General features: G+C 41.5%; 1 protein-coding gene across 1 annotated transcript; it reads right to left on the reverse strand.

The window, feature by feature from the left end:
- Positions 1 to 6,147: 6,147 nt before the first annotated feature.
- LOC121971961 lies at positions 6,148 to 13,168 on the reverse strand. The gene is made up of 3 exons (XM_042523514.1): positions 12,671 to 13,168; positions 6,574 to 7,681; positions 6,148 to 6,470 (listed from the first exon to the last, which is right to left on the reverse strand). Exons 2-3 carry the CDS (start codon positions 7,198 to 7,200, stop codon positions 6,381 to 6,383), a joined length of 717 nt encoding a protein of 238 aa, XP_042379448.1. The 5' UTR covers positions 7,201 to 7,681; positions 12,671 to 13,168; the 3' UTR covers positions 6,148 to 6,380.
- Positions 13,169 to 13,863: the final 695 nt, after the last annotated feature.

A 13,863-nucleotide genomic window follows, 5' to 3' on the forward strand; every position in this document is an offset into this window, starting at 1 on the left:
ATATTTCCGAAGATACGTTGAAGGTTTCTCTCGGATAGCTATGTCACTGACACGCCTGACCTGGAAAGGCGTGAAGTTCACTTGGACTGATGATGACAAGACCAGCTTCTAGGAGCTGAAGCGGAGACTAATGTCGGCTCCGATTTTGAATTTTTACCTTCTGGAGAGGACGGATATGCCCTCTGCACCGACGCATCTATTAAGGGTTTGAGCGCTGTTCTGATGCAGCACGATATGGTAATCTCCTATGCTTCTCGTCGGTTGAAGGAGCATGAGAAGATCTACCTTGTACTTGATCTGAGCAAGTCGCCATTATTTCTGCCATGAAGATTTGGCGACATTATTTATATGGCATTACATTTGAGATTCTCACTGACCATAAGAGTCTCAAATATCTGGTTACTTAGAAGGAACTTAATCTCCGACAGAGGAGATGGATGGAGTTCCTGAAGGATTATGATTGTACCATTAGCTATCACCCGGGGAGAGCTAATGTGGTTGCCGAAGCGCTTAGCAGGAAGTCCGGAGGGACTTTAGCTTGCCACCGAGTTGTGGTTACAGACTTGATTTAAGGTTTCTCCGATTTGGGCCTTGAAGGGTAAGGACAGACAGAGCAGGGTATTCTGGTTACCATGGTTGCTCAGTCGTTGATCAGGACGAGGATACGAGAGCCCTAGGCTGCTGATCAGTATTTGTAGTCTATTTGCAGCCAGATAGCTCCCGGGCAGCAGACCGAGTTCACACGAGACGAGGAAGGTGTTATACACTTCCGAGACAGATTTTGCGTACTTCAGTCTCATCCGGTCTTATAGGACTTACTTCCGGAGGCTCGTCGCTCATGATTTGCTGTCCACCCAGGCGGTACCTATATGTACCAAGAATTGAGGTGTTTCTATTGGTGGAACGACATGAAGGACGACATGAAGGAAGACATCGCATAATTTGTAGCGAGATGTCTTGTCTGTCAGCAAGTGAAGGCCGAGCATCAGAGATCTGTCGACTTACTTCAGCAGATTTCTATTCCTGAGTGGAAATGAGAACACATTACTATGGACTTTGTGGTGAGTTTGCCGAGGACATGACGAGGCCATGACGCGATTTGGGTAATCGTTGATCAATTAACCAAATCCGCGTATTTCCTAGCGATCCGGAAGACTGATTTTCTGGATCGATTGGCAGATCTGTATTGCCGAGAGATTATCAGATTTCATGGTATCCCTTTGACTATTATTTCGGATAGAGACCCCGGTTCATGTCTTGTTTTTGACAGAGACTGCAGCAGACCTTGGGCACGCAGCTCTGTTTCAGTACAACTTTCCGTCCGCAGACAGATGGACCGTTAGAGCGGACCTTTCAGACTCTAGAGGACTTGCTGAGGTCTTGTGTATTGGATTTTCGGAGGCAGTTGGGAGGACCATTTGACATTTGTAGAGTTTGCCTACAACAACGGTTTGCATTCGGCTATCCAAATGCCACCGTTGAAGTGTTATATGGTAGGCCTTGTCGGACACCCACCCTTTGGGATGAGGTTGGGGAGGCCCAGTTGTTGGGACCTCATAGAGCTCAGCATAAGGTAGAGTTGGTCCGTACTATCAGATGGAGGATGTCAGAGGCGCAGGACCGCCAGAAAAGTTATGTTGATCGGAGACGCAGACCACTAGAGTTCTCTGTTGGCGACCATGTATTTCTGCGAGTTTCACCCACGAAAGGGGTGAAAAGATTTGGCCTCAGAGGTAAGTTAGCTCCGCGGTACATTGGTCCTTTCGAGATCTTGGAGAGGATCGGAGCGGTAGCTTACCGACTGGCACTACCACCGTCCCTGTCAGGCGTTCAGAATGTATTTCACGTATCGATGCTGAGGAGATACGTGCCCGATCCGACGCATGTGCTGGCATATATTCCAGTTCCAGTTCAGCCTGACATTACTTATGAGGAGGTTCCGGTACGGATTCTCGACCGGAAGGAGCGTCAGTTGCGGAACAAGACTATCCGGCTGGTTAAAGTCAGATGGCAGTATCATTCGGACGAAGAGGCTACTTGGGAGCTCGAGGATACGATCCGAGCTCGATATCCCCATTTTTTCACTTGAGGTATGTGATTTATTTACCGTTCAGCATTTATACTCTATATCTGTTGTTAGTACTTGCTGATGGTAGATAACGAAATTTGGGGACCAAATTTTTATTAGTGGGAGAGAATGTAAAATACCGAAAATGATAAGGGAATTTTCCGAAATTTTTGGAAATTTTTCGGGAATTTTTCCGAGCTCGTATGGACAAGTTAACGGGGACAAAAACAGGGTCCGGAAAAGCCTGTTTAGGCTACCCTGTTTTAATGAGGAAAAGTTTTAATTTCTTTTTCCTTTTTCCTTTTCTTTTTATTGTTTTTCGTCGTCCTGTTTTCTTTCTCCCTCGCGCACCCGAGTTCTTCCCCAACTCCCCCGACGCCGATTCCTCTCAGCCCTCTACTGTGCCCTAACCGCCCGCACCCTTCCTCTCTTTCCCTTGTGTACAAAAAACCGCCGCCTAAGAGGAAATTGCGCCGATCTCTTCTTCCTCATTGTCCAAGCGGCGGCGACGCGCGAGCACCAGCCGAACCAAGCCTCTCTGCCCTAGCGCCGGCCCACCGCCGAGCCTAGCATCCTCTCCCGCCACCACAGCGACGCCACTGTTGCCGCTCGATCTCTTCTTCCCTCTGCCGGTCGGTCTCTTCTTCTCCTCCTTCCCGAGCCGCACCAGGCGCCTCCACCACCTGAGGCTGAACGGAGTAGCGCCTGACCTAGGGTTTCCGGCAGTGGGCTGATACATGATTTTTCCAGCCATTGCTGGTTGCTACCATCGCCGGAGAAGAAGGTCAGGTAATGGTATTGTTAATTTCAACAGTGATGTAGATTTTTGGTATGCTATTGTAGGGATTTCCAATTAGTTAGATATGGAATTTGTTTTCCAATTGGCAGTGACAGTGGTGTGAAGTTGTTGGATTCCGGCCACCACAACACTGAATGCCTTGGTTGTTTCCTTGATATCCAACTTTGATCCGATCAGTGAAAGGTAAGGTTCTTGTTTAACGTTGTGGATTTAGGTCTTGCTGTGGAGAAATTAATCGATGACCAGTTAAGGTTGATCAATAATTAGGGTTTTCCTAATTGAATTAGGTATGTTGGTGATTATTATTTAGGGTTTTTGTGCCCTAAATATTTTTAAGGATTCTATTTAGCAATTCATTGGAATTTTAGCTAAATAAAATATATCTCTGTTGGTATCACAGGACCTTGACGCGAGACGGGTTTCTCGACGTTCGGATTTGGACGGATTGGACCATTTCTTTTGGAGGCGGGTACTTTTGACTTATGTCATTTGATATACATAATAGTGAATTTAACAAGTTGCATTAATTATGTCCTTTATTTGTTTCGGTTAGTCACTACCCAATATCTGATACATGATTGATTGATTGCTTGATTTGCATCCCATGTATACTTTATTTGTTTATACATGCTTATAGGGGGTAGTGATATACCATGCTTCACCATGTTCAGGACCTAGGTTTTTATACCTTCTGTGTACCTTTGATTCGATATGATTCATTGACCTAGGGTGCACTTTTCTATATATATGGATTAGGTCAGGATGTTTTTATGGTTATTGCCATGCACCATTTGCATGATTGCATGCTGTGCGATAGTCCGCTCCATTATTGTTGAGCACATCGCCAGTTGCATGGATCTGCACACACCACCACTCATGGGTTAGTGGTCGATTCAGGCAGAGTGTGTTGCAGCAGGGACTCTGTTAGGCACCGTTGGTCCGCTCATGGGTAGTGTGACACAAAGTGTTATCCCAGGATTCCTCCCTTATTGTCTCAGGGAGATGAGAGCATTACGCTCCCCCATTTATGATTTGGGGTAGGAGGATAGGTGTACTCCGACAAGATCCGTCCACTCGGTCACTCGGGAGTAGTGACGACAGAGTGCACAGTTGTCACAGCCCTACCCACTCGGCCTCACTATTGTGTGAGATGATCGACTGGCGTCGGGGTGACACAGTCATTTGGCATCATATGCATGATTGCATTTATTGTTTGTGTTTGCTGCATTTATATGCTGCATATTGTTTGGATACCTATGTTTGACATGCATACAGGATTTCCTTATCCCTCGGACTGTTTGACCTTATACTCAGGACCTGGTTAGTACAGTATTCTCCTGTTTACTTCAGATGCATTTTTATCTTTCTTATCAGGAGACTGTACGCATGATTAGTGCTAGGTGTTGTTTCCCTACTTTGTATACCAATTGTACCTGCTGAGTGTTGGACTCACCCCGCCTCCATTGTTGTTATTTTCAGGTTGATGCTGTCCGGAGGGAGTTCCAGTTAGGGGTGAGCATTCGGTTTATTCGGTTTATTTGGTTAATTTGATATTAATTTTGTATAAATTCTTTTTATTGTTATTTTAAACAAATTTAGTTATTTCGGTGTTAATTGAAATAACTAATTCGATTAATTCAGTTTTAGTAAAATTTTGATTTGATTCGGTTAGCCAACATTAAATCAGTTTTCGGTTAATTCGGTTAATTTATGGACCGAATTAACCGAATGCTCACCCCTAGTTCCAGTCGCTAGTCCTCACTGCACGTAGTGCTAGATCCCTGCAGACCTCGAGGATTTATTTACCATTTGGTTTGGTTTTTATTTGCTTATGTGTGTACTTGGTTATTTGGATACTTGGACATCGTATGTTTTTCTTTTGATATTGATGGATGTTCTATTCGATATGTTTTTACTACATGCCTGCCTGGACGGCAGAAGAGGTGAGTTTCGTCGGATTTGAGCTTTACGAGTGTAGTTGAGTAGGGTGGATTTCGAGTCAGAGTACTATAGTTGTGATTACTATTATTAACTGCGTGGTTGTGACAGCCAGAGGCTGAATATCTATATAAACTGCGTGGTGATTGTTTTTATTTATTGTTATTATTCCAGCCGCCTGTGGCTGAGGTATATGAGGATGTAGAAAAGTTTCAGATTGTCCACCGTACAAGGGAGATGCTGTCGAAATTTTCTCGGACAGGGACTCCTCTGGGGCGTGACATGACGTAACTAGTAGGATATGGTGTGATATAACACATAATATGACGATATGACACCTTCTATACATGTACAGAGCGTCCTATTGATCAGGTTAAGAGTACGAAAGCGTAGATATCATTTCTCCCACAGTAGAATATATAAAAGGTGATTCAACTCACAAACAAGGGTATGTGCTGAAAAATTCTCATATTTTCTCCTCTCAATTAGTGTTATTCTTCTTCGACATTCTTTTCCGCTCTTTTGCTAGAAACCTAACTTGAGTGTCGGAGTTATTGAGTCAAGACATCTTTGGTCTCCATTCTAGCACACACTCTCTCTCTCAAGCATCACAAGTGTTCATGACTGTCTATCCTTTCCTTGGCGTTTTACGATTTCGCCTAGTGACTCATTCATCAACGGAATCAGACGTAAAGACTCAGGATGCTGATCGTTTCAAAGACATCGAACTAGGGTGGGACAAATAGAGGTTAGATGAACTTAAGTTAATGAAAGAGAGGAGGAGATATAAAGATCTTTTCTGCATCCTACTAGAAGAAATGACAAAATATCCACTAACTATTAGATTTAAAAGAATTGGCGAATAAAGACAATGGAATATTGACATACATATCACCCCCTTTGCACTTTTTTTTCCTACGCTTTAGTTAGCAAGAGATTGGATGGGTACAAACTAAGAGCCAAAGAAGATCTAGTGAGATATTTTTAATAAAAATAGCCAAAAATTACTTGCCAGGGATTATGGACTTTATAGAAATGAAAACTAGAATGGTGTATTTCCAAGCATCTATTTAACTTTGATTAGCTGTTTCCACGTGGCGCAGCCACCAAGCTCGTACAAACTAAAAAAAGCACCTTCACCAAACATGCCAAGCTGCGAGCCTTCAAAGAAGCGTCCGGAAAATTCTAGCAAAAAAATCAATTACCAACGGGGATTCAATGTACATTCACACTCTGTTAGTTTGTCGCATTTATGGCCAATTCAACCTGCCATTTTTCCTTGAGAAGAAAATCGCATCGAAAAATAATGAGAGAGGATATCAACCAGAGAAATGGGTTGGCGTGAGAAAGCGGCCAACGTAGCCTGTGTGGCCTTCCTGTAGAGGTCGCCGTCAGTACACATCGCCACGCCACGACTGTCAAATTAATACAATTTCTTTCCTCGAACTAGTTTTGTTTTGCGGAATCAAAATCCAGAAGTTCAGATAAATCTATGTAAAATTTACAGAGTATTGGAGCAGGCGAACTAGATATTCCAGTTTTATTTAGATGTTTATAATTGAAAGGAAGAGTTGATCAAGCAGTGGCGCAGTAGCCTCCGAACGATATGTGCGCCTGGTTCGGCCTCGTTGCCCGGTGCATCATCGTCGTCGTCCAATTCGTCCGCTGCCGTTGAAATAACCAAAATCTCAAATTTAATTTAATTTTTTTTAACGCGAGCAGGAAATGGCAGAGAGAGGTTTGTCGCCCGGCAATGGGCAATAAGTACCTTGTCGTCGGAGTAGATGCAGAATTGGATCCTGTGGTTGTGCTGCTGGCTCTGCCGGTGTCGTCCCCCTAGCACAAACATGAAGGCGGTGGCAGCGGCGGCGGCTCCCAACGAGCAGAAGGTGCCTACGCCGACCAACCTCCGGTTCCATGTGTTCATCGATTCGCACCCGTCGCCTTTACGGTCGTCCTCAGCTTTGGCCGCGTCCTCCTCCTCCTCCTCCTCCGCCTCCTTGCCTTCCGGCTCCAAATGAGTCAGGGTGGCTCCCCGGGGGGACTCCACTTTCATGTCGACGAATTCGTTGTCCGTGAGCTTCTTGAAGAAGACTTGCGACACCACGTCGTGGAGGTGGGGGCCGACGGCGATCGCCGCCGGCAGCACCACGGTGATGTCCTTGAATTCTTCAACCAGCTCCTTCTTCTGAGCCTCCTCCGCGGGTGGGGCGGAGCTCGAAGGGCTCAGCTCGCGGTCCATGAGAGGGAGAGACGGGCAGATGAAGTAGTTCATGTCGACGATCAGCTCCTTGAACACCACATCTCTTTTCGCCTCATGGCCCAATTCGAGAAAGCTGTCGGCGTCCGGCAGGAACTCCCACTCCTCCAGCTCCATCTCCATCTCCATCTCCATCTCCAAGCAAGATTCAAGGTGGAATTGGAAGAAGAAGATCTAGCATAGAATAATTAGAAGAATTTGTTTCCAAGGAAGAAGAAAGTAACAGTCATGGCATGCCTGATTGGGGGCGGGTTCTTATCCTTGGCAATAGACAGAGACATGCGAGAAAAGCTAGTTTAGGCCCCACTCCAATTGAGATTTTTTTATTCCAGAAGAAAAAAAAGCAAAGAAATGGGTTTTCGAGTTAGAACAAAGTGCAGGTTGGGGCATCAATAATTGATTGTTATTGCTTCTTGCGGTGGTTTGGGGTCGCTTCGTTTGATTAGTTTTTTAAAGGTGAAGGCGTAAGGACTTTATCTGGCTTGGATTATTCAAGGGATAAGAAATGGGGAGAAGCAAGGTAGAGAGATGTAGATGAACCTTTTAAGGCAGGATCACATACACATCCCTGTTTGCTTGCCTGCACCTGTAAGATTCTCTCTGGGCATGATCTTTCCTGCATGGGTTAGAATGGTGGAAATAGATTAATAATGATAAAGAATAATATAAATATGTTAAGAAAAACAAATTTCGTTGGATTGATGTGGCCTCACTTGACAAAAGTGTGGAAGGTGGACAATTTGATCCAACAATAATATTCGGGAAAAAAAAGGAGAAGTTTCAATTTCCTTGTGGAAAAATATCTTCTGGAAGATTAGTTCAAATACAATGGGCACTAGTATTCCATTAAAACAAATACCATGGAACATTTTCATGGAGGTGAGGGAGGAGAAGTTATTTGTAGAGAATTTTAATTTCAAGGCAACAGATATAAATATGTTTCATCAACTCAGTTGAAGAAGGGATACCAGCATATTAGTTTCTTAATAAGAAATTCCTAAAATCACCAAATGAATCCAAGGACCACTGCCATGGTGCAGCCATAATCCATATCAGATGTTGGGAGTTGTGTTAAGGGCTGACAACTAACATAGATTATGTAAGCAAAACTAAGTCAAGTAGTTGCTCATAAGATCATCAAATAGCCATAAAACAAACAAACAAACTTACAGAAAGATATGAGCCAACATTACCTAGAAAAATAGTGACGTCGAAATATTGTAATTTTTGGCATTAGGATCCAAACTTTCGAGAGAATGCATATTGTTATTAGATGCCATCGCCCAAATAAATCTTGGCATGTTTAAGTTGAATCAAAGCTATCATGTTATACTAATGGATTTGTAGAAAGCTTCTGAGTTCAGTGTCTGTCGGCTATGGTATTTGAGTCTGCTATAAAGTTTCCTAATGAATGACAGATACAAACATCTTAAACCTCAATCCATCACCAAGATCAATGTTCAACCTATATTCTAGATGTTTGATGCCTTCAGCTGCTAAGCAACCAAAGTTGGTCGACTTGAAGTTATTCATTGCAAAATTGATATGCTGTTTTGATGAGTTTCTCCAATGCTCTAAGATGGCTAATTAGATTGATTGCCTAACAGAGAAACAAAAAGTCATAAAAAATAAGCACGTATATCCCTTAAAAATAATAAAAAAAGAATATCTACGTTACAATTTGAAGAAACATGCAAGGTCTGCAACTTGGAAGCAATATGTTAATGTACCTTCCAAGAGAGGAAATCCAAGGAAACATGGTAACATTAATTTAAGTGGTAGGGTATATAATATAGACGCTAACTGAAGATAAAGTATTTTCTAGTTAAGTTAATCTTTTAAGGAATCGTCAAACTGTTCTAGCAAACTAGAAACAGCATGTATGACAACTAAAAATCCCACATTCATATAATATTAAATTAGTATTATCAAATTATCAGTCAAAAATCCAAAATGCAACTCAAGGAGATGAATATAATGCATGACACTGAACAAGCAAGATATTAGCAAACCAGAAATCATAATCTCTTGTATTTGAATAAACAAACATGTCCAAACATAGCCTCAAATTCTGAAGAGTCCTACATTCCCAATAGAATCATCAATTGCTTCAAATCAGAAACTAGAACAGGTTTAAGTTTACACCGGCAAGTCCACCTTACTCAAATCAGAACAATTATGCTGCAACCAAGTTGCATAACTTCTTAAACAAAAAAGCATTGAGAATAAAAATAATTTTGTCAGAATTGAGAAAAGTACGGTTCAATATGTTGGAGACCAAGAAAGATCAACAAGAATTCAGAAAATACACCTAAAAGAAAATGTTCGATATCAGAGTAACTGCTGGAAAATTAGCTGACAATGTAAAGCACATTGAAGAAAATGGTATATAGAAACCAAAGCACAGAGAAGTCATAGACACTACAAAATTTCCACAAGCTCTCAAGGTGACTTAAAATCTTCATATATATGTCAAAGACACTAGCTGTTGTTATGAGATGGTTAATAGAAGGCAGGTTATCCCTGCCTAAAATGCTGCAAAGTAGATGAATATTTTCATTCCTGGAATGTGTATAGAATGCATTTTTAGTACCTTTTATTACCAAATCTAACAGATGCATCTATACTAATTCACAAGCAAGCATCACATGAATTTCTATTTCCTAAATAACACAAATTCTATCACCATACATATCTTTACTAAAGATTAAAAAAAAACATTGGCTCAATGTAAGGCCCAAGATTGAAGCATTAGTGCAGAAATTGGCACAACAGCATCAAGAATGATAATAGAAGACCATTCACTTTGGCATCCTTACAGTCAGTATAAGGGTCATCCTCCAATCGTTTTTTTTTTAATTCTCATTATACTAACAAACAAAATGTGTGTTGTTACATTCCAATTGAAGGTCCATATTACTACTAAGCATGTCCATATGAGCTTAATTTGGGAATGTTGGAGACTTTGATATTCCTCCTAATTTCCAATTTTATATGCTCAATTGTGCCTCAGACCCATGACCCCATCCCACGAGTAAAACTACTTGCTTTCTTTTCACTTGTTTTTTTTTCTCCTTTTCACTTTCATATAAGTATCCATACTTGTCTTTGTTTCATAAATCTTAATGAAGAAAATGGAGAAAGGAAGACGATATGATAGAAGAAAAAAGGGAATGAGATGAAAGTACTACACCTTGATCAGACACCATGCTTCATCTTCCTTTGTATAGATACAATGAGTGCACATGTACACCATTAGTTGTTGATGATCGTTCATGCTATTTTCTCTCAACACAAAATGCAAGTAGCAGCTTAGATGACTGACGTTATAGGTGCTTGTAGACTCTGGTTGGAAATTGTTGGGGGTTGAGTGCGCTATTTATGTTATGTATCTCCTCTAATATTATCCCTCAAGATAGTGTATACACATTGATGATGCTCAACTAGCCTAATAGAAACTAGAAAGTGAAAGTGATCTCTTTTAAATACCTTGGTGAAGAAATGGATTAAGTAGTACTTAGTTAAGATGTAATCTGCTAAATTGGTCCTGTATTAAGCATACTCTACTACAAAATAATAGTCAATTTTAATGTGTTGTTTGTTTGGTCCTGAAACACAGATGGCATCAATGTAGTTAGCAATCTAGTTATCACAATAATAGAGCACTGGGCACTGGCTGTGGATAGTCCAACTTCGACAATCTCCGAGAGTTTTTTTATCCCACAGCTCACTTGTCATTGCTGTCATCAACCATTACTTTGCTTCTATTCATGATCTTGAGATGGTCAACTATTTTTTTTCCATTTTGCAATGTCTGATAAAGAAAGTTGGCAGACAACTGAGTCAATAAGCAGCTGGCCTTATCTTAGTCACAATGGACAACAAAGTCAAAGGAGGAAGCCTTTTGAACAAAACTCTTAGTCATGGATTCTTCTTTAGATATTCAAGACTTGTATTGCAATGTCCCAATGTTCTTGTCTTGAAGCTTCTGTGAATTGAATAACAACATTTCATCTACTATAGCAAAAAAAATCATCAATATCCACACCCACTTTTTATATGTATATCCTTTAACAGACACTGTGAGCTTTCTAACAATCAAGGCTTTAGTCGGCTCATCTACTGAGTACTGACCATACATACAGACAAACAACTTAGAGGTTTCATTTTGGTCAACAAGGCTTCAAACGTCATTATTTCATAGTTCTCCAAAACTTATATCTCCACTGGCATTGCCTCTCCATCATAGATATTGTGCCACATTAGAATGAGATGTCAAGTCATCATTCAAACCAATGATAACTATATAATTCACACATTATTCGAGCCAATGACAACTACATAATATTTCCTGAGATGATATTATAATATTATAAGAGATACTTTTCACTGGAACAAGACATGCATTTAAGAACTTAAAGTTATGCCACAAGGAATTGGAGACTGAATATCTGAGAAAAGGTGATCATGTGATTTCAGCTTTGCACTCTTTGGCCAGGTTAATTCTTTTACATACTCATTACCATCTCTTTTGTTGGCACTTTCTGCTCTTTCACTTTTTGATTTGTCTTAACTCTTCTTCTCTTTCAACTTATAAAATGGGGCAATTTAAAGCTCTCTTTGGATTTAACTCAAAGGAATCAAGCCTCTAAAAAGAGTCTGATTTTTTTTTCCTTTGACCACTAATTCCCTTTAATCTCTGCCTGCTCAGCAATCTCCCTCCACCTCTACACATCCTCCTCTGTGACCACTAACAATAGATCTTAGTCATCTGCTATGGTGGTCATTGCTCAGTTGCTCCACTTTGGTGGATCTCTCCAGGTCATGCGACTCTCAGTCAGCTCCTCCACTCACGTGACTCTCTACAAGCCCATCAACGGTTGGTCAACTCCTTCACCTGCACTCTTCACCTGGGTCATACGGACTGACCTCAACACCAAGCGTTTACTCCAGCTTGGTCTCTTAAGCATAGCAGCAGTATCCAGGGTGGTACCCGCCAAAAAAATGCTTCTCTGGAAGAGGCTTCCATGATGATAATCAATGGAGAGGACAGCTTGGGCAACTCAAAAATCATGCTCTTGTATGGGAAGTTTTCCTGTAAACTTGCCCTGAATGTTAGAAGCGGCTTAGGTGGTTGATGGGAAGTTGTTGGTTGCATTGGACTGTGTAATTGGGAGTTGATGGACGTAGATTGTGCTGCTTATGTTACACGTCTCCTCTAATATTTCAACTTAATTGAGAACAGAGTTCCCCTTGCTCTGAACAAACTCAAGTCTGTCAAATTGCCATTCAATTTGCTTCAGAAGAGAAGTTTGAAAACATCTATTGCGACGAAAACTCTATGAATAGGTAGATATGTGATCGCAGAGAATTTTGAAATAAAAGAACTATTTGTTGCTTTAGATTTTTCAAGCAACACATAGGACGATATGATAGCTGGAATCAATTTCATATAATTGAGCTAAAAATTGAAAATACCACGTCCAATGAGAACCATTGGTATACACATACCACAAGACGACGATTAATGGGGAGAACACAGCACAAAATTACTCAAAGGAGGGCTATGAGAATGAAGAGCAGGAGAGCAGCGATGAAGGAGTACTTGAGAGCAGCGAGGAGGATGGCGACCGAGATGAAGAAGAGCTGAAAGACAACCTGGACACTGGCCCAAGTGAGGAGGCCGGTCAAGGCAACGGCCAACGCGTTGTCGGGGTCCGGCGACAAGAGATCTCGCCAGCGAAGGTTGAATGCGCCCGTACGCTGGCGTTCCCTCTTCAGATCTCCTCCTCCGTTTTTGCTGTCGTTTTCGGTAACGTTGTCTTCATCGTCCTGCTTCATCCCGTTGGCACCGTCACCGGCAGCGCGGACAAAGGGAATGACCCTCCGAGGCCCGGCGCCACCTTTCGGCCGTCGCTTGATCAGGAAACGGAGAGACGTCGGCTTGAAGGAAAGCGTGGCGGATCCATGGCAGGGGATGGGAGGGAGGGCGGAGAAGGAGAAGGAGAAGGATGCGATCATCTCGGCCTTGAAGAATTGATCGGAAGGCGGCGCGGCGATAAAAGAGGCGTAGGGCTGCGATAAGTCCGACGCATTGAAGACAGCGAAACTCCGGTCTGGTTTGAGTGAGCCGAGCTGACTTCCAAATATCGAACCCCCTACCGCTACGGCTACGGCTATTCGGCTATTTAATTCTTTTTTAGATTTAAAACCTAAATTAATACATAAAGAGAAATAATAATCAATATCATTAAAATTTTCCAATTGAAATTTGTATATTTTCAATTTGTGATAGTAAAAAATGAAATCGTTAACTCAGCAATCCCTCCGAGACAAACTTCCACAGTTCGACTATCTAAGAGGGAGATAAATCATGGGATTCCATCCAACAACAACATCGTATACAAGGAAAGGTTGAAATAACTAATGAAATATTCTATATCAATTAGGAATCAATCTAGACCAATTGATAGTAACATCTTTATATGAACCACTATGTCAATGCATAGGAGCCTTCATAATATAACCCAAGGTGCCTGATTAAATTTATGTCTTGACCAATTAAATAAATTCCTAATTGATCAGTTAATTAACCATCTATATCTGTGTGTGTGATATTATCTGTGAACATCAACAAATAAAGCACTGGTGAATTGACTATGTGTCAACTTAATTATCAATCGCCGAATAACAATAACAATGATAATATAACTGACAGCCTAGATGAAAGTAAATAAGAAGAAGAGAGTTAAAATAATGATCAAAGGATTCCCTGGCACAGTCACTCTGATGCTCGAG

Source organism: Zingiber officinale, chromosome 4A (assembly GCF_018446385.1).
Source record: "Zingiber officinale cultivar Zhangliang chromosome 4A, Zo_v1.1, whole genome shotgun sequence".
In the NCBI taxonomy this organism is placed as follows: Eukaryota; Viridiplantae; Streptophyta; class Magnoliopsida; order Zingiberales; family Zingiberaceae; genus Zingiber; species Zingiber officinale.

Coding starts and splice junctions, on each gene's coding strand:
- LOC121971961 (XM_042523514.1), bottom strand. CDS start 7,200: ATGGAGATGGAGATGGAGATGGAGCTGGAGGAGTGGGAGTTCCTGCCG. Junction 6,471..6,573: donor GCATCTACTCCGACGACAAG/GTACTTATTGCC, acceptor TTTCAACGGCAG/CGGACGAATTGGACGACGAC.